This window comes from Rhopalosiphum padi, chromosome 1 (genome assembly GCF_020882245.1).
Source record: "Rhopalosiphum padi isolate XX-2018 chromosome 1, ASM2088224v1, whole genome shotgun sequence".
Lineage (NCBI taxonomy): Eukaryota > Metazoa > Arthropoda > Insecta > Hemiptera > Aphididae > Rhopalosiphum > Rhopalosiphum padi.
The window spans coordinates 55662935-55683951 of record NC_083597.1 but is presented as its reverse complement, the minus strand read 5'-3'; the positions used below and the strand labels follow the sequence as shown (position 1 = coordinate 55683951).

Below are 21017 nucleotides of genomic sequence, written 5' to 3'. Positions count from 1 at the left end.
TGCAACCGCCCGCCAACCGCGCCGGGACGACGGTCCGGCCCGCGACCCCCCGCTTACCTATGGCGCCGCCACCATAGATTACGGACGAGATGTAACATTGGTACGGTTGGGGGGACAAACGTAGGGGAGGGGGAAAATCACCACACGTACGCATTGATGCGAACGGAGACGCATAGACTCTGGCGCACGAGGACCATCCCCTCCCCGTCACCCCATCATACAAACGGGAGCATTTTTTTTCACGCATTCCCAGGCGCCGTAACGTATTTTTCGTACTTACTTGTTCTTGTTCCGTATGATTTTTCAGGAGAGAGATAAAAAAAAACATCACGCGTTTTAGTCCTATTTATACTAAGATGCGCCTCTGCCTATACTTTATTTTATTTAACTTTCATCTCTTCATATTATATAATTGTAGCCGCTCATCGACGACAGGCCGTTAGAGTCATCTTATTTCGACGACGAGCTAGTATTAATATGATCATTGATCATTAAACCGTCTAAACCGTTTATTATAATTTATAATAATATAACAATTAACAATTATTATTATTTATATGCCTATGTAGTATGTACCCATATTGCATAGTACATAGCCTCATAGGTGTATGGTATTAATGAATTTGTGCGTGTGTGAATATCACAGTATTTTGTAGGTACTTATCGTATCTCAGTTTACGCCAGTCGTTAGGAAAGATTTTATGAGAAAAATACAGATGACGTTTCCCGGTTCCTCCTCTACTCGATTCAAACTAGTTTTATCCGTTAATCACTCCGTTATTCCGTCCTTACTTTTTTCTGTAGCCTGCAGGTTATTATGTTACTATAATACTGTACTTACTGTATAGAAGTATTTTTAATTTAAATTATGTAGTTTTTTATTGCAACATATCCGAAATATGACGCCGTCTGCCCGACTATTCAACTAGCTGTACCTATCTAATTATTGAAGTGATATATTATAACAGTGAGGTATTGATGTTAAAGTCAACTTTTTCTTATATGACAGCAATTAATAAAATAATAATTATTCACAATTCAACCGTAGACTTCTATCACTAATTTTTCTAAAATATTCCTCTTAACTCTTAAGCTCAGACCCTCATAGTTTTAAGGTTTTTAATTTTCAATCAAAGATAGATGATCAACTATGGTAATATGGTCTATGATTTAAATTTAATATAGATAATCGACTAGATAATATAGATACTATAGATAATCTACCCTATCTACCACTGTCCACTGACTGGATGAAATCTATTCTGTGATATGTAATATTTAGGTATCACACTATCACCACAGAATAGATTAAATATTATTATTACATAGTTTATGAAATAACTATTAGTACGTTTAAGAATTTTGATTACTGAGTCCTGAGTGGTACAAGTACAATAGGACTATACTCTGTAAAATGTTGATTTACTACTTGATACTTCACTATTAAAAATAATAAAGTATAATTATTTTATCGTTGTAACAATTTAAAACTATTATATAACAGAAATATTTTCACGTTGATTTTTTTTTTTAATAATAAGTGTTATTGTATATATAGATTACTATTCGGTGCACTCGGATCCATTCGCTTAGGGGCCTGAAGCCCACAATTTTACCTATGACATTATAGACACCTCTATAAAATATTGATACCCACCTAAGTTAGCTTAATGTAAATTTGTGCACACAGTGACAAAAGCGATCCCATACCTATTAAATTCACCTATGACAATATTTTTTAAATACTAAATATATATATATTAGCGCCACTGGCCCAAAGTATACAATATTTTTCATTTAATAATGTATAATAAACTATTTAACTATATATAAATATATATATTAATAATTATTATACAATTTTGAATGAATAAAAAATGCATTAATATATTTTAAAAATGTATAAAATAATTTTAGTGAGATTAATACTGTCTCTTCCCCTCAGACATCCGTGTATAATACTTAAATCGGGAGTGAATCTAGAACATATTTACGAGGGTGGGGGGATCTTGAATAAATTTCAGCCTATGTCTAATAAAAACGGTGTAAATAGGTAAGCTATGTAAGCTAATAGGTAAATATTATTTTAGATTTTCCAGTTTATCAGTACAATAAAATAAATTAAATAATAGGTGAATAATTCTTAGGTTAAATCAATTTTACATGAAATATAAAACATTTTGTATAAAAAAAATTAAATATTACAAAATCATTTCGTCTTTTTGATTTGGCAAATTCATCAATTACTTCTTCACAGTTAATATACTAACATTTCTATAACAACTAAGTAACGCAAGTCCATTTAAGCATTCTTCGGATATTTTTGATGGCATCCAAATTTTTAATCGGCGAAGAGAAGGAAAAGCTCGTTCCACAGTTTGATGTTGATTATCGAGATAAAGCGACTGTGTTCGTATCGTATCGTACCTATACATAATACATGTCAACTAAATTTATATTTTTACTAACAAATTATCATTACACAATAAATATGGCCAATGATAAAATAGATAGGTACTTCAAGCAGTTAAAGCAGCCAGACATTTTATTGCGTAAAACAAGTTTAAATGTTCGATTATAGATTAGACTAGCTTTTTGATGGTGACCGATAAAAATAATGGACACGGCCAAAACGCTATCAGCAAAACGATGCATTTTATTGGCTGCCGAAAATAGACATACTAGAAAATTCCGGGAGTGGTAAACTGAGTCCCAAATAATTGGGTGGATATTGGGCTAGGTAAATAGAGTCCGGAAACCTTTAACGTGCTAGGTAAACTAAGTCCCGAGTAATAATATTTTTTGAAAGGGTAATTTAGAAATAACGACGATGTACCTACGATGTACTTACTTAAAAATAAAAAGTCTCTACATTCAATGAGTACCTACTGTATAGTGACAGTCACCAATTAGTGATTATCGATTACCGATTTGCTTACTTAAATACATTCAAATCTATAGTCCCCTGGATCTGCGTCTGGCTTAGATTAGGCAATTAGGGGAACTGTTCAAAATTTTGCTCCCAAGCTCAAATGTTGTAGTTACACCATTCAACCACTGATATTATTAACTATTAGACTCTAGAACTTTAGAGTTTAAACCTTCAGCCACAGGTTTTGTAAACTTGTAGTAAATTTCTTATGATCTATAATTCAGTGTTTCTCAACCTTGCATTATGGCGACACACTATTAAAAATTTTCATACTTGTGACACATAATAAAAAAAAAATGAAATAATACCTATTAATTTTTGTAAATATATAGTATCAACAAGGTTCGTACATTTAATATTAGTACTTCCCGCGACACATTTGGACTTACCCGGCGATACACCGGTTGAGAAACACTGATCTATATGAATGCTATAGTTGAACACTTTAGAGCTTAGTTAATAACATAATATAATGATTTAGTGCTAGGTGCAATATTTTTATGAGCTATAATAACATAAATTACCCATAGCGCCACACCATATGTCCATATAGGTACATAATACGCACCTACAGGACTAGTATATTGTATATATAGGTATATTTACTGCTACCTACTGGCGCTATTGCAGTACCTACACAAAAAGGGATTGCTGGATTGGCGCTATAGAGTAATAGTAGTAATACTAGTAAAAGGCAATAGCAGTAATGCAGTATACTAATCTAGGGTTACCAGATTATATTTTCCTGAACCCGGGATATTTTGAATGGATATATAAATAAATAATATATTTTTTTAATTAATTATGTATGCATGCATTATTATACAAAAACTTATTATTCATATTATTTATAAACTATGGTTTACATGCGTTTTCAATTAAATTTTACGGCTCACTCGGCTCAGGTTTGTAAAAAAAAATCAAACAAATGTAATAATAATTCATTCAGAGTCCAGGGTTTCTTCTTCTATGGAGTTTACTAAATATTTAGCTGATCCATGAACTTGTTTAAATAAAGATTTGTTTTCTGAAATTTGGCTTTAGAATTCTTCACATGATGTATATTATTGAAGCACGTTTTTATAATAAGAAAAGCTTTTACCGTTCTTGAATTTGTCCATGTGCTGTTTATGAGTGAAAATACACATTTCACAGCTGTATTTGAACCCAACAAAAGAAAACTAAATTCAACAACTTGATATCAGTATTATGTACAGGAGGTAGGACGATAATGTTTTCTACTAATTGAAAATCGATATTTTATCGAGTAAAATTTTAAAACCGGGACAAATCACTGTCCCGAAACATTTTATTGGGAGTTGGGACACCAGGACACTTGGTTAAAAACCAGCAGTGTCTCGGCAAAACCAGGACTTTTGGTAAGGGTAATCATATGACATATACTAATCACTAATCAGTAATAAACTATCTTTATCATAGACAAAAACTTGACAATAAAATTACACCAACTCAATAATTCCCTACCCCATCGAAGATGTCTTAAGGTCTCCCACTCAACCTGATTGATACATCTGTTAAATCGTTCACATTACAGTCGTTACAGACATACTTTTATATATTTAAAGAAGCTAGTTTATGTTGAAAATAATTTAATTTAATAAATGAAAAACAAATTTATGTCATAAATTTTATGTTAATAATTTAATTTAATTTAAATAATTTATTCCATGTTTATTAATAATTTAATTTCTGTTTAAGAGAACCCCATTTTCTATAGATTATAGGCCCTAGGCAACAAAGTTAATTGTAAATTCTCCGGGGTCTACTTCAATTTAATTTTTAAAATGTCGTCATGGGCTATAATTATAGTTAAAATAAAAATCATAAAATAAATTGAATATATAATTAAATGTCTTTAAAAAAATTCAATCATATAATAATAATATAAATCAATTCCCTTATTAGTAATACCACACAAATACTATCTATACTATAGATTCTATAGTAAACTACATATTTCAAATAATCTTCAATTATATATAAATAAAAAAAAAAAAGATTAAATTTAATTCTAAGTATTTAGGTATATTCATCAAAAATTTGGGTGTTGCATTTTAAAAGCATTATTTGTTCAAAATTCTGATCTGTCGTGTTCATTATTTTTAGTAGAAGAAAACCAAAATCGACATCGAATTTTCCATAAATGAATAATAATAATAATAATTATTATTATTATTTTATAACTTTGAAGCATGACTATGATGACACGTTATTTTTATTTAACAAAGATTACAATAATTAGAAACAAATTAAGAATTAAAGGAATAAAAAAAAGTATTTGAATAGTTTACATATTTCTTTCAAGTCAACATAATGTTGACTTGACCACCCAGGAGAGTTTACTACCGCCTACTATACCAATAATTTTAAACATTATTCAAACTAAGTAGTAAAATGACTATAATTTAAAATAAAAACTTTCTTGACTTGAAAGTTGAAATTTTGGATCATTTTGTAAATCACTAATTTACACTTCTTAGTATATATAATTTACAAATTATTCAAATATGTATAGGTAGTTTACAAGTTATAGGGTTATTATGACAATAATACTTTTATATAGACAGTAAAATAAGCACAATCAATTGATTTACAAAATGTAAGCTTTATTTAATATATTAACAGGCTAATATAAAAAAACCTTACACCTTTTGAATGACAAAATTGATAACTGTTGATATGAGAAAATCAATACAAAATATAATATTATTATATTAAGTACATGATTTATTAACCTCTAAATTGCAATATACATTATACATTATATGAATAATAACTTATTATTAATAAGTATTTACTGATTGTAAATAAAAATTCTGATATTATATTTATAAAATCATTAAATATGTTCTATACTGTATTTTAATTTTTAATTATTTTTTTCTTAATTGAAATTAAGAACAAAACATAGGTTATAGTAAAACCTTTATCCTATAGTTATAAAAATAAAGATTTTATGAAACAAAATTTAAAAAATAAGTAATAATAATTGTACATACATAAACATATTAAACTAATCAACCACAATGACAAAAAGCAAAAAAAAGTAATTATAATAATTATAATAAAATAAGTGATTATATAATAATTATTTTCCCTTTTTTTTACACTTGCGATCATTTACAACTACTGTTTTTAAAACTGCATGGTTTGCATCTTTTAAATGTTGATGTAATTTATTTTTCGATGAAAATACTGATGAACATACACCGCAAGCATGATTAGACTTTTTAATTTTGGGGGTTTCAACTATTTTTGGTTTTTTTTTGTTTTTTGTTGACTTTTCTGTTGTTGGTTCAACTTGAGGTTGAATCTCTTCTGATAATACTTTAGTCTCCACATCTGGCACTGAATTATTATCAGCATTATCAGAAATAGGATTATGATCATCATCATTGGTTTTTTTAGCACTTAACAATATAACATTGTCTTTATGCTTTTTAGATGTCTGATGATTATGTAAAGCTTTTTCGGTTTTAAAAGATTGATCACACATCAAACAATATAATACATTAACTTCATTAACAGTCTGTGAATCTTTCTTTTTCTTTTTACTAGGTTTTCTTTTTACATTTGTTGTTTCTTCTTCACTACTTAAATCAGCTTCTAATATATCATCTGTATCAATATCTTTTTGAACATTTAATATATTGATATTCTTTATTTTATTTGTAGTAAATTCTAATGCTTCAGTTTCACTACTTAAACTATTGCAAGACTCCACATTGCTATTTGAGCTATCGTAATCTGCTTCGTCTATAACACTTTCTTCACCAGACTGGCTTTGGCTATCATCGTCAGAAGAACTATTATTACTAATAGGTTCTTCATTATTCAACATTTGTTCATCATTCAACATCTCAACTTTGATAAGTTCAATATTTTCTTTATGCTTTTTAGACTTTTCATGGTTTTGAAATGCTTTTTCTGTTTTAAATACTTTATTACAAGCCACACAGTATAAACAATTGGCCATTTCATCATCTGATTCAAATTCATCACTACTACCATATTCGGCAATAAGACTTTCTTCAATTACCTTTAACTCCTCTTCTACATTAGAAAACTTAGACCAATCAGATTCTTTATAATTGGCCATTTCTTTTTGTTTATCTTTTATTCTTTTTCTTCTAGCTTCTTCCATTCGCTTACTGTTTTCAGCTGATTTTAACTTAAGAGTCTCGGCATATGCTTTTAATCGTTTGTCACGTTTACGTACAAACTCTATTAATGCTTGAATTTTATCATTACGTTCTTTCTTAGCTTTATCACGAATCTTCTTATTTTCTTTTTCCATTAATTTGACCACACGTCTGTTAGGAGCTTGCCGTATGTCATATTCATCTAACCATCCAAATGGTTTATGTGTGTTAAAACCACACCAAAAGTTGTAGAATGGTCGCACAATATCAGCATAGTCACTGTCTGACCGACCAAATGTTGGAATTTCATCAGGATCCACTTCAAAATAAACACTTTCTTCGACCAATAAAGTATTAAATACCTCACGGTACACAGAATAGAATCCTTTATCGTCATCACCAAAGCCTTTATAACAAGAAGGTGAAAAATACTTAAAAAGATTAAGCTCATTAACAGGTGTATCACCACTATTAATAATATACTCGCGGTGGTTGTCATACCACTGACGTTCACGCGGATCACCTAGTACCTCATATGCTTGCTGAATTAATTGAAATTGTTCTTTAGCTTCCTCAACATTGTCTGGATTTTTATCGGGATGCCACCTTAATGCTAATTTCTTATAAGATCTTTTCAAATCGTCAGTAGATACATCGCGAGACACTTCTAACACTTCATAGAAACACTTCATTGTGCCTTCTTTCAAAATATGCCTAAAAATAAACTATTTATAAATATAGGTATAAAAATATATATAAATAGAGGTCATTTAAAAAATAATATCATAAGCTCTATAGATACAAATTAATCTTCACAAATAAATTAAAATTTAATTGTTTAAAGATCATTTTTAAAACATATAACATTAATATTTACCTGGTATTATATATTTAAAAAATGTAACGATTTTTTGATTGATCTGTTTTGAGTTTTTAATTAAACGTAAATATTAAACTATAAACTTAAAAACTAAAAATTTTAACTATTAAATTCGTATTCGTTGGAAAACAATCTGAGATAACTAGTACACTACACACTACACACCGACTACCGAGATTCGAAGCCCGAAGCCCCCAATATATAAAGATAATATTATTATCATAACCATAAACCTTAGAGAGATACCACAGAATTATTCTGTGGAGATAGTATATTGTTCTGTGATTTAATCTATATCCGTGATATACACCATAACAAATAAACTTATCAGGCAATCTATCAGAAAAAAAATAAGTAAAAGTTCTTATCAATTATCATTGCATATTTGCATCGGACCGTGTGGTTGAATTGAAATTGTTAAAAAGTTAAATAGTAAATTCTTGAGTCTTGAATTATCCTATGAATTTACTAATTTAGTCGCTACTCTCAAATTTGAAATTCATTAATAAAATATTTTCTCTAACATTTTCAATAAAAAATTTACAAAATATTAAATAATTCAAAATGAGATTAACGGATGCGCTTTTGTCCAAATTACCTAGGGGTCATATTTTTAAAGGGTATGTACAATTCTTCTATATAAATAAATTAAAAATTAAACTATAATTATTATGTCGAGATACAGATTTATAATGGATAGCTGAATTGTATAAAATATTTGAAAAATATAATATTATGTTATTAGTTTTGGCTATTAATTATTATTATAAATTTTAATTTAAGTAAATTAATCACTTACAAATTAATAATATGAAAGCTAGAATCAGTTAGTTTAAAACAATTTATCTATAATGTTAATTTTAGTATTTAATTTATATATTATAATTAGAATAACTAATGATTTATTTATTGATCTACCTGAAATATTCCTCAGAAACGCTGTAAGCTACTATTACTTTTACAATTCTTATTTGTTTTATTTTTTTTTAAAATAATTAAATGCTCATTGATACATATTAGTATGGAACTTTTATAAGTGGCTACAAATTTAAAGAGAACTTCAAAAGCAATTTAGTTTTTAATTTTTCGCTTAAAATCTTAAGGCACCATATTACAGTAGTATAGTTTTAAATTTGTATACTAGTCATGGCACAGTATTATCAAAACTTACTGTTTATCTATTCATTATTATTATTATACTGTATAACATTGAATGAAAATCACTGTATTATTGCTTTAGACCTTGGTGGCTTTTGAGAAACACTATACATTAATAATCTTTCAGTATCTACCTATTCTACCTATCTATATGCTTATATGTCGTTACATATTATATTTGTTGATTTTCTAATTTTTTTCATAATACAAATTTCATGAGACTTATTAAAGTTTGTTGTATCAAGTTTTATTCGTTATATTGTAAGTTGACTTGGTAAAGAAATATTTTAAAGGTATATGAGTATCTAAAAATAATATTTATACCTGCATTTTATAGACACTAGTATTCCTTTTATTAAAATTAAAAATTAATATTAACTGCTGTAGACATAGAATATAGCTTTTATAAATTCTAAAATATGAGTAAGTTACTCTTTATGTTTTTTATTATTCATCAAGGATTCCAAATAAAAAATTGTATGTTGAATATTTTTAGCATTTTATATTTTTTTTTTTGTCTGAAATCAGATTTACTTGTATTTTATGTTTTTTAGAAATCATAGTTAAATAAAATAATATACACCAAATTTAGGTATTTTATTTTTGTCTTGTATTGTTTGAAAAATCAATTTTATTTACCTATCTTATAAATAATAATTACTATATAATATTTCCAGGGGCGTATTTAGAAATGTCTTATATGGGAGAGGGCAAAACAAAAAGTTCAAATTTGCGTTCATGGGACGTAGAGTTGTAAAATATCTCATATAATAAAAATAAGTATAAAATACGGTGATGAGAGGAGGGGAGGCACGGACTCTTCCCTTAAATATGTCCCTGAATATTTAATATGTTTTATTTGGGTTTAAAATTCATACAAATATGTACAATAAGCTTAAATATTATCTTAATTAATTTTTGCTTTGTATTATGAAATAAAAAGTTGCCTACTGTCAACACTCCTGGGAATCTTTAGAATTGAAGTAAAATAAGTACACTCTTTGAATGAGCAATTTATTCATTTTTATGCGATCAAAATATTTAAAAATATTTGTAAATACCTATAATTAATGTGGTATACTGATATAAGTAATTTTGTTTATACATTTTACCTAGTACTTACTAATAAATAATAATCATATGGCAGGGTCTGTGTTGTCTTGCTACTTTTAGCTCCCTTAAAATAAAAATTCTAGTTGCGCCACTACCAATAATTTTACACATTTCAAATACTTTCAAAAATTTAAACTTTTGTATAATCAGCATTCACTACTACCATATTTATATGTTAAGATATACTAAAATTGATTTCAATAATTTTGATTTTTTTTTAAATTATGTCTAAAATAATTTACTTAAATGGTAAAAATTCTTAAAAATTATAATTATAAAATTTTCTATTAAAAAATTTAAATTATTTTAATGTGTTCTACTTAATTAACTTTATTTATTATAGGAAACATCGTTTAGTCAAACCAGTCACTGGGTTAGATATACATAATAAACTTAGAGATCTTCAAAGAGAAGAGCAAAATATGTTTTACCTTAGGCACTCATATTTGACTCAGGTAAATATACATTGAAATTTGAAATAGACATTATATACATTTTCTTTTCAAAGATTTGATTTCTATTTAGGTATCATTTTTATAGATATGTATGATATATTACTATATACACTATAATAAACATTATTGTTTATATTGTTTGAATTAACTGTTTATTTCAAACTTATACCAAGATAGTAAAGAATTTAAATTTGCTTGTAATTGTAGGAAGAGTCGTATGGACATTCAAAAGAACAGGGTCGTTTTGAAAAATGGATGAGGAAATGGAAAGTGTTACAAGCAGATAAATTTGCAAAACACAAGCCAATGGAAAGTCACTTAAGTCATCTTAGGTCAACGGATGGTTGGGAAAGTTATTAAGACCTTCAACAACAAATAATTAATTATTAGATTGTTTATAACATAGTTTGTATGTTTACTTTATCGTCTGTGAATGTATGAAGAAAAATACAACTTAAAATAAATTAATGTGATTATAAACATTTAAATATATATGTGACATATTTAAATTACTAGTTAACAAAATATTGAAACAAAATTAAGGTTATAATTTTGATTCAAAGCACAGTTAATCATAGTCTGGTGCACACAACTGTATCTTCTTCCTCGGTCAACCATTTATTGTCAATTGCTTGATCTTTGTTCAATGTTCTACCACTTCTTAATAATTCAGCAAATTGTGCAGCAATTGGATCACTTCCAACCGTTGCTACAGCTACAATCTCATTTCCTTTGCAATAATATAAAACAGCTTTGAAGTTTTCAAGATCCCCATTAATTAGAACATCAGTGTAACCTCGGTTGTATCCTATAAAAAGATAAAATTTTAATTTATAGATTAAAAAAAAATTAAAATTAAAATAAAAACATACCAGCAAATCTTATGCTAGTGCCAAATAATGCTGTCCAGAAAAAGGGTACAGATTTAATAGGGGTTTTTTTGCCAAGCATTTGTAAGGCAGCAATTTTTCCATGGTATGTTGCCAGCTGCCAATGACCTAAAGACGCTTTCATGTCTGTGGGGTAGACAGGAGCATTAGCAACATCTCCACCAGCAAATATTCCTTTTACATTAGTTTCCAAATTCTAAAAATTAAAAAAAATAATTTTTAAATGTTATCACTAATACATTAAGTCTGGTAAAGAAAAAATAACATACCTCATCAACTTCAATTGCCCCATTAGAAGAGTTAATTTCAATATTAGATCCGGCCAAAAATTCAACATTAGTCTTTGATCCAGTGGCAATGATGCAAACATCAGCTTTTAACTTTTGTCCATCAGACAACTCTATTTCAGAGAGTCGATTATTATAACCAATGTAATTTTTTACACTTGTTTTCATGTGAAATACTACGCCTTTAGATTCAAATAATTCCTGCACTCGTTCACCAATTTCTTTTCCTAAACTTTCTTTAAAAGGTACATCACTACGGCCAATTACATGCACTGATTTTACTTTAGAAAAAGTTGCAGCAGCCACTTCCATTCCTAAAATTGTTTTTGTTGTGTTCATTATTCACTTAATTTTAATAATTTTAGTTCACATTTAAAAATGTTAAACTTACCAATAAATGATGATCCAATAACAACTAAATGACAATCAGAAGACAAACTTTGAAAGATTTTATGTGCATCATCTATTGTGCGCAACGTTAATACATTGTCATACTTGGAAACTTCAGGTGTAGAACGAGGTCTAAATGTAAGCAATCATAAGAAAAACAAACTAATTGTTTAAATAAAATGGATATTTACGTCATTCCACTGGCGATAAACATAGCATCAAATGTTATTTGTTCATTGTTTGATAAATGTACAATTTTTGCACTAGTGTCAATGGATTCTACACTAGTCTTAGTTAGCATTTCAATATCTCCAGACTAAAATATAAAAATATTATAGATTATATAAATTATAAATAAATAAATAGTCAACATTTTATAAAGTAATAAAATAAATAGAAATAACAATTTTTTATTTTTGAAAAACTTGGTTGGTTTAAGTAAATTTCAAAACACATTGATAAATTTTAACATAACAAACAAGTTAAACTAATTAAAAAAAAAATTATTGATGATGTTATTACTATTTTTAAAATTTACTCATGTATCTAATATTATACTAGTTAACTAGCTGAATACCGGCTTCACCCGTGTGCAGTTTCTACTTTCTCTAAATTAAATTCTTAAATCAACACACAGTTGTGTTTTAAAAAAGAAAAAAATGTATAATCAACATTTATAATTAACCAAGAGTGCTAAATAGTAGTAGCAGCTGAATAAAAAATAAAAAATAATAATAATATTTACAAATGATTCTAATGTTTCTATAATAAATTATAATTATAATTTGTATAATTTAACTTTATTTATGAATATTTAATATGACCTAGGTTAAAACTTCTTGGTATACTACATTCAGTGTTTTATTTTGTGGTGCATTAATGTATAAATGGTCTGGTCTTCCAACTCTAGAAAATACTACATGTAATTGTCCATGTGAGACACACTAAAAAACCGTAACCTTTAAATATAACCCCCCTCTGACAAAAAAATGAAAAATTGAACGATATAGTGACACTTAGGAGAGTATTTGGAACATAGAAAAGACCTGTTATTTTATGTATATAAATGATGTCATGCGCATCCGTGCCTAACCGCGGCAAGGCAACGGAGAAATAAAAAGGATAAGTTACAGGTAGCTGGAAACCTGTGGGCTGCTGTGTCGTGCCGTACAATACGTATTAGCAGTGAATAATTATAAATTAATCCACTTAAATGCAACATATTTTAAAATCCTTTTAAGTATTAGAGGAACCACTATACCAAATTTCAAGTGTGTACGTTGAGTAGTTTTTGAGATACAGTGATCAGTGAGTTATTTGAAAAATATTTAGTTTTTAAACACAATTTTACACTAACTATATTTAATAAAATTATCTTACTTCATAAAACTGTTGAGAACGTAGTAAAATGCTAGTAGCTTCAGAGCTTAAAGCCTTGCTCAGTTTTGTTCGATCGTATGGTAAATAACTATCTTTTGTGATCAGTATCAATCGACCATCATATCCTTCTTGTCTTAATTTCTCTACACATTCTGTACCAGCGGGTCCTAGAGTAGATTAAAAGTTTAATATTACTTAGCAATTTCAATTTATAATAAAATAATTAAATTTAGTGATTAATTACCACTTCCAACGACAATGAATGTACGCTTATTTTCTGGATTGTATTTAGTTAATGGTTTAACAATTTTTGAATTTTCAAGTGCAAATTTCTTAGCGGATACTTTTACATTGCCATTAGCTACAGAAACCTTAAAACTTGGAATACTATCTAAACCAGGGAAATCCTCAATGTCACCTATTTATAAAAAAAAAAAGTTTTAAAACATATTTAAATAACTAATAAGCATCATGTTTATAATAAGTATTAGTTTTACCAGTTTTCAAGTTGAAACAAGCACCATGCCAAGGACATCTTACTGTACCATCTCCTAGAGCCCCTTTGACTAAAGGTGCACCATAATGGGAACATTTTGATCCAACAGCAAAAAATTCATTGTTTTGTTTTACAACTAAAATTTTATTCCCATTGTTTCCAATCTCAAATTCTTGCATTCTATTATTTTTTTATTATTAAAATTAGATGTAATGATTATAAGTAATTTTAAATTTTATGTAAAATTTACCCATTATCAGGAATGTCATTTTCTTTACACACAATTTGTTCAATGACATCATCATTGGGACCTGTAAATATATTAAATAATTATCAACACATAAAAATAATAATGAGTAAGTGAGTAAGATTATTATACATAAATATATTTTTAAAGCATTAGAGAAAAATATGTGCATTTTAATGAAATAATAAAAAAAAATACCAAAAAGCAAATGATAAAAATACAATAAATGTAAACAAACACACACCCGACATTGTTCTGCAAAACACACGCAATTGGGAATGTATACTACTTCTAAATACTAGTCTTCGAATAAATAACATTCAATCCCTGTATGATATACTGGATTAATAGCCTGAAAGCATGCACATAAAAAAAAAAAAAATGAATCAACTTATTTTTGTTAATAAATATGAAAGAATTGAGTTTGATAGGAATTCACTTTAAATAGTTTGATGATGATTACTGATAATTTGATAGCATTAAGCTAATCAATCATTAAATATTATTAAATATGGTGAATATTTTTAATATATATGTATACATAAGTATGTATATGTGTAGGTATGTATACACCTACATAATAGGTAGTTAATTATATTGAATGTTATTTATATGAATATGATTAACCATGGTGAAATGATTTTTATGATAACATATAAGTTTTTTTTATAATTTCAATGAATTATAAAAGTGGTAACAAACATATGAATAAGTAAACATAGATGTTGATGACATTCACACTATGAGGCACATATGAGGCATATGAGTTAGTTATTTTATCATGCAAACAGTTTTATCAGGTATATTATTATATAGCAAATTATATTTTAAACAAATATTTAAATCTTTTAACTGCTTAATTCAAAAATATACATTATAAAATATAGATAAAATTAACAACTCAAAAGACAAACAAATTTTTTTTAAATTTTGTGTTAAGGTATGTTTGCCGCACCATATAGCACAGTACATAAATGCTGACTGTACCGAACCAGTGTTAACACTAGACACCATAGTCTAGAAACTGGACAAAAGGAAAAGGTACCTTTCACAGCTTCACCTAATTTATTTTCAGGTAACCACAATAAATAAAAAGTGATAAATGCATTCCATTTCCACATTAGAAAAATTTCATTTCACTTAGCATTCTTTGCATACAAATCTTAATATTGTCTGGACCAAAAAAAAAACATCAGTTTTATTCAGATTTTTCTTTAAATTAAAATAAATAGGTAATAAATACAAATTATAATAATATTAAATAGGTAAAGAGGATTTCTTTCTAAGACTAACATTTTTGATGGATTTAATTATTTTGAAATTTAATTAGTAGATTCTAAACTGTATACTTAGTACCGATCTTCTATCAAAATGTATTGTTCAATGAGTTATATAAATTAAAAATTATAAAAACGTATAAAACCTCGTGTGCGTAAATAGAATAATTTACATAGAATTATTAAGAATAAATTGCTGCTTACGATAGTACTTATAGAATTGCTAACATAAATATATAATATTGGTACTTAAATGTATAGGTACTATTCAAAGTAGTCTCTAGATACTATCTAATATCTATTCATTTATTTAACACATTATGTCATTATATGATATTAATTATAATTTTATGAAATTATAAAATAAATATCAATTATAAACTTGTAAATAGTTTAAATTTTAACAAACTGAATGCTATGTTTTTTTAATGCTCCCTCAGATTCTCTGTCTTAATTGAATAATGATTAGTTTAAGATATTTGTTTATTTTTAGTATATGCTTTGTATTACATTCAATTAATTTTAATTTACTACTAACTGTTACATATAGGTATTCATTTTTATTTTGTTTACCTACACAACTACCATTTATATATTAATAATACAATAATAATAATATAATTAAATAAATATGATAAATTTACAAAATGCATGAATAAATATTTTTATTTTTTTGGAATTTTTGTAAAACAAATCAACTAGAGTACTAGACTATCTTATTTTGTTTTTAACGTAGAAATGAAATACATAAAAGTTAATCAATAACAATTATGTGTTAACTAATAAGTTGTTAGTAATAACTAGAGACCAGATTTCCGTGCAATTGCATCTTTTAATGTTGTGTTCTAAATCCTATAGAAACAACCTACAAAATCAAATCAAGAGATGTAGATTAATTAAAAAAAAATTTTTTTGTTCCATAATCTATTGTACATCTATCTACTTTACCATTGCTATATTATGTTATTATATGAAGTATAAGACTTTTATATCTAATAATATAATTATATATATATCGATATAAGATGTAATTAAGATAATGACAATACTACTACGATTATCAATTACATATACAGTACTACAGTCTATTTGCAAGCCATAGTTAACTTGTTTTTTTACAATTAAAACACATATTAGGTGACAGAAGACAACATTTTACAGAAAAAAAATTGGAAATGTACATGACAATACATTTTTTTTATTTAATTGTATATTTTAATATAATACTTAATAGTTAATGCCAACTAATAAATAATAATATTATAAAAAATAAATAGCAATAAAAATAAAATTTGAAGTACCTATAATGAGTATAATGAAAAATTTCATACCTATAATTTCTAATAAAAATTGATTTTTGCACGACTTTGCACATTTCATCATTTTAATTACATATTTGTTAGGTTTTAGCTGCACAAAAATCTGGTCTTTAGTAATAACACTAATAACTTTAATGGTACCTATATACCAAAACTTAAAAACAATATAGGTAATAGGTATAATGTATAGATAAATTATAGTTAGTCATATACTATCATACATATTTAACATTTTTTAAACTAACTAACTCTGTTTAACTTATTTTATAGTTTAAAAATATGTGCTTAGTTAAAGTTTACTTACATACCTACCTTAATTATATTATAAAATAAGGAACATTAGATACATGCTAATTAGTTTTGTTATAGGTAATCATTTTAAAATAGGTACCATGTTTAAAAGTAATAACTAATAAAAAATAATAATAGTTAATATATAAACTATTTAAAATTGAAGTTTAGATCAACATGGGTTTTTACCATGAATTAATATATTAAATAGGTTTTTGTAAGGTTATTGTATTATTTGTAGTTTTAACAAAAAAAGGATACATTTTAAGAATAAATAAACTTATTGATAATCATATTCATTTAGCCATCGTTAAAATCATCTAAATATCTAATTAGATACAGAAATATAAAGATACAACTATTTTGACATTTGCTATATGAAAATTTGTTTATTGCTATTTAATGTCATTACAGGCAAGTACATTTATGTGTTTAATGAATGCATAATTATAATAATATAGGTTAGAACTAATAAAAATGTTGGCCTCTCAAATGTTTGAAAAATAATTAAATACCTATTATATTCTAATAATTTTAATTTTATATAATACATGCTAAATGTAATGATTTATATTTCAGATATTTAAATGTAAATCAAAAGAGCAATGTTTATAGGTATGAATTCAATAACAGGGAAATACTAGGTACATACGTATATATATTTCAAATTTAAAAATAAACAATAATAAATAATTACTCTAGAGTCTAGGTACCCAAATAAGTAATAAGTATATTAAATTATTAGTAATTATGATTTTTATTGGACTACTAAAACAAGTAGGTAAGTATATCGTATATCATTAAATTATTGTAGTGAACTATTACATGCAGATATGATAAAAAGTCAAAGTTCATCATTATTTTTTATACAATTTTTATTGTATAATTAGGTAAGTAATTGATAATATTTGAAAATTTTATGATAAATCATTACATACATTTGTAAAAAAAAAAATGCAATACTCACATAACATAAAAGCATGTTGAATATATTAGGGAAATATAATTACATTTATAGACAATTGTAGTTTGACCTATGTTTTAACAACAAAAGGTGTTATTAATTTATTCCAAATATTCTAAATTAACATGCTCACAAGTCACAATTCCAAGGTTTAATTATATTTATTAAATATATATAATTGTATGAAATATATCAATAACATGATGTAATAATTAGGTATTCTTTAAATTTCATAAAAAAATATTTTAATTTTTTAGATAATTTGTTACCTATCTAACTTTTTAAAATGATATCTGAGGTCAGGTAGGTATCTCCAAAAAGTTCATTTTTTAACACATATTTATTAATATAACTTAACTTAATTCATAATTGGTATTTTAAATTTTATAATTTATAGATAGAACCTAACTCTTTGTTTTTATTTTAAACTATTTTATTTCAATATAGATGGCATGTTTAAACTTGTTTGGAAATAATAATTTTTTTTTTAATGTTTTGTATGCAGATATAAGCTGTAGGCAATGGTTTAGGTAGCAATATACCAATGTAGCACCAATATTAATATTGTTTGAAAAATAATTTGAGTCATCATTAGTTGGATTGGTCTGCATAATATGAATAGAGTATTAGAGTGTACGTACAAAGAGATAAAATGTCAATCAATTATGTACAGTAGGTACTCGATGTATAACCCTACTGGAAAGCTTTAGAAAGCCTAGTAAAGCTCAAGCACAACTGGAGAAATGACAAATAACAGATGGAGTATAAAAACAGTGGCCGCGAAGTTGTAATTTTAAATTTTTATTATCGACCAAAAATAATTAAAAGCGAATAAAAAAAACGAAAACTCACCTTCAGTGCTCTTGGACGCTATCGAGCCCATTTAACAGCTCGGTGTCGACTGTTGTGGCGGCGATGTGGAATACGTTCAGCGGCAGAGGGAAAGTATTATTACTACCCACAGCGATATCGTTTCGATCTGTATATTATTATGTATCGCCCGTTCACTCTGGCATAACTACTACATATGTATGCCTATATAGATCTATGACGTGAGAGGTACACGCAATTATAATACAGGTATTATAATATAGGTGGTAATACGCGGTCAGGTATAGGTAGAGAGATTTCGTCGTAGTCGTAGTCGCCACCGAGTGCCGACGGGTGAATGAGTGAGACTTTGAGAATATCGTCACCGTGTGCGCGCGTCAGCGGCCACGAGAAAATAATATATAATATTATGAAAAAAAAAACCGATAATGATAATGACGGTCAGGTGGGGCGCAATAGCGCATGCACACACACACAGACACAGAGAATTGACGGACTGTGTAAACTACAGAAATGAGAAATCACTATACAGTATAGTGTATACGACTACACCAGTAGTTCTGCAGTGGTGTGTGACGGGCAGCAGTGTCCACTGTCCGCTATCCACTGGATTTACTCGAATTATTATGAGATAATACGTGAAAACAACACGCCGAGACTAAGAGACCTTGGAACTCGGCCAGTAGGCGAACTGGCGAGCGAACGTTCAAAATATGTTGAGTACTGAACAGTGAATACTCCAATGTCGTAGATTATTATAATAGTTAGGTACCCATGTTAAATAATTTAATATTATATTTTATAATATAAAAAAAGACAAAAAGGTATATAATAATATTATTCACGCAATATCGTCAGCTGCTGTTGTATGGGGTTTACATCTTACACGTATATACGTCTTATTCGTTTTGTTATCGGTAGTTAACTCCCACGGAATGATAACAAAATAACAATCACTGATTTCGGATAACAATTACCTAATAGACAATGGTTACGATTCACATTCACTATAACCAGTAGCATTATAAAAACCGAGCACAATTACTCATTATTTATTAATGTACAAAATTTTTTAATCAGTTTAATCTCATGTTATATAACGGGCGATTGTAAACTCTCCCGGGTTTACTCCAGTACTACCTGACGGAAACATATAAACTCTTTCGGGTCTTCAGTACTACTTATTTAATTTAATAAAAATCATAAAATAAATCTAATATAAATTAGTGCCTTAGCTGCTATGAGTTATAATATTATGGTCAAAATACAATAAAAAATAAATCTAAAATACAAAATAAATACAAAATACATAATAAAATAAAATTGTTTAAATTTAATTTTTTTTTGAAAATAGAAATACAGATTTAAAAAAACTTATGGCATCTTTTTCTAATCTAATATTTTGTAAGATATAGTTTTTTCATTATTTTTTGTACTACAGCTTTTAGTTGTTTTGTTTAATTTATTTAAACTTTGAATTATTATGTATATTTCAGTTTGAAAAATGAAAATGTTGACTCGGGAGAGCTTACATATTTCCTACAGATTACCATAGTGTTGACCCGAGTGAGTACCACCGCCCTACGGGCTACGACTCAACTATCAACCACAGTTCACAGTTTAGATTATATACAACTATACAAGTATATGATTTAAGGCCCACAGGGACAGGGTTTAATACTTACCATGGAATAGGTGAAATTATAAAATTATTTCATTTATTCTGTAATTCTATGGTAATCATTTAAAAGGGTCAGTCACCTAAGTATGTACGCAAAATATGCACAACTAACAAAGTTGCAAATTTTTTATTAAAAATAAACGAAAAAAATTTATTTATTATTTTTAATAAATCAAAAAAAGTATTCGTATTTGTACAGTTGTTACTATTGAAATGAAAATCATCCAAAAGATCCTTCTAGTTTTTTGGGAAACATGAAAGTA

General features: G+C 27.0%; 3 protein-coding genes across 4 annotated transcripts; 1 reads left to right on the top strand and 2 right to left on the bottom strand.

The window, feature by feature from the left end:
* Positions 1–5145: 5145 nt before the first annotated feature.
* Positions 5146–8197, bottom strand: LOC132916925 (dnaJ homolog subfamily C member 21). Its single transcript, XM_060977381.1, has 2 exons — positions 7973–8197; positions 5146–7809 (listed from the first exon to the last, which is right to left on the bottom strand). The coding sequence occupies exon 2, from the start codon at positions 7785–7787 to the stop codon at positions 6042–6044; it is 1746 nt and encodes a 581-aa protein (XP_060833364.1). The 5' UTR covers positions 7788–7809; positions 7973–8197; the 3' UTR covers positions 5146–6041.
* Positions 8198–8333: 136 nt separating this feature from the next.
* LOC132916931 (large ribosomal subunit protein mL63) lies at positions 8334–11189 on the top strand. Its single transcript, XM_060977388.1, has 3 exons — positions 8334–8595; positions 10590–10701; positions 10909–11189. The coding sequence occupies exons 1-3, from the start codon at positions 8540–8542 to the stop codon at positions 11059–11061; spliced, it is 321 nt and encodes a 106-aa protein (XP_060833371.1). The 5' UTR covers positions 8334–8539; the 3' UTR covers positions 11062–11189.
* LOC132916926 (apoptosis-inducing factor 3-like) lies at positions 11093–19862 on the bottom strand. 2 transcript variants are annotated; one of them, XM_060977382.1, is made up of 11 exons: positions 19095–19862; positions 14636–14743; positions 14395–14455; positions 14146–14324; positions 13893–14066; positions 13649–13815; positions 12460–12584; positions 12270–12400; positions 11861–12192; positions 11574–11787; positions 11093–11509 (listed from the first exon to the last, which is right to left on the bottom strand). In XM_060977382.1, the coding sequence occupies exons 2-11, from the start codon at positions 14709–14711 to the stop codon at positions 11274–11276; spliced, it is 1695 nt and encodes a 564-aa protein (XP_060833365.1). In that variant the 5' UTR covers positions 14712–14743; positions 19095–19862; the 3' UTR covers positions 11093–11273. The 2 variants fall into 2 exon arrangements, with proteins under 2 accessions (XP_060833365.1, XP_060833366.1); XM_060977383.1 differs by lacking the exon at positions 14636–14743 and having other exon boundaries at positions 19095–19860.
* Positions 19863–21017: the final 1155 nt, after the last annotated feature.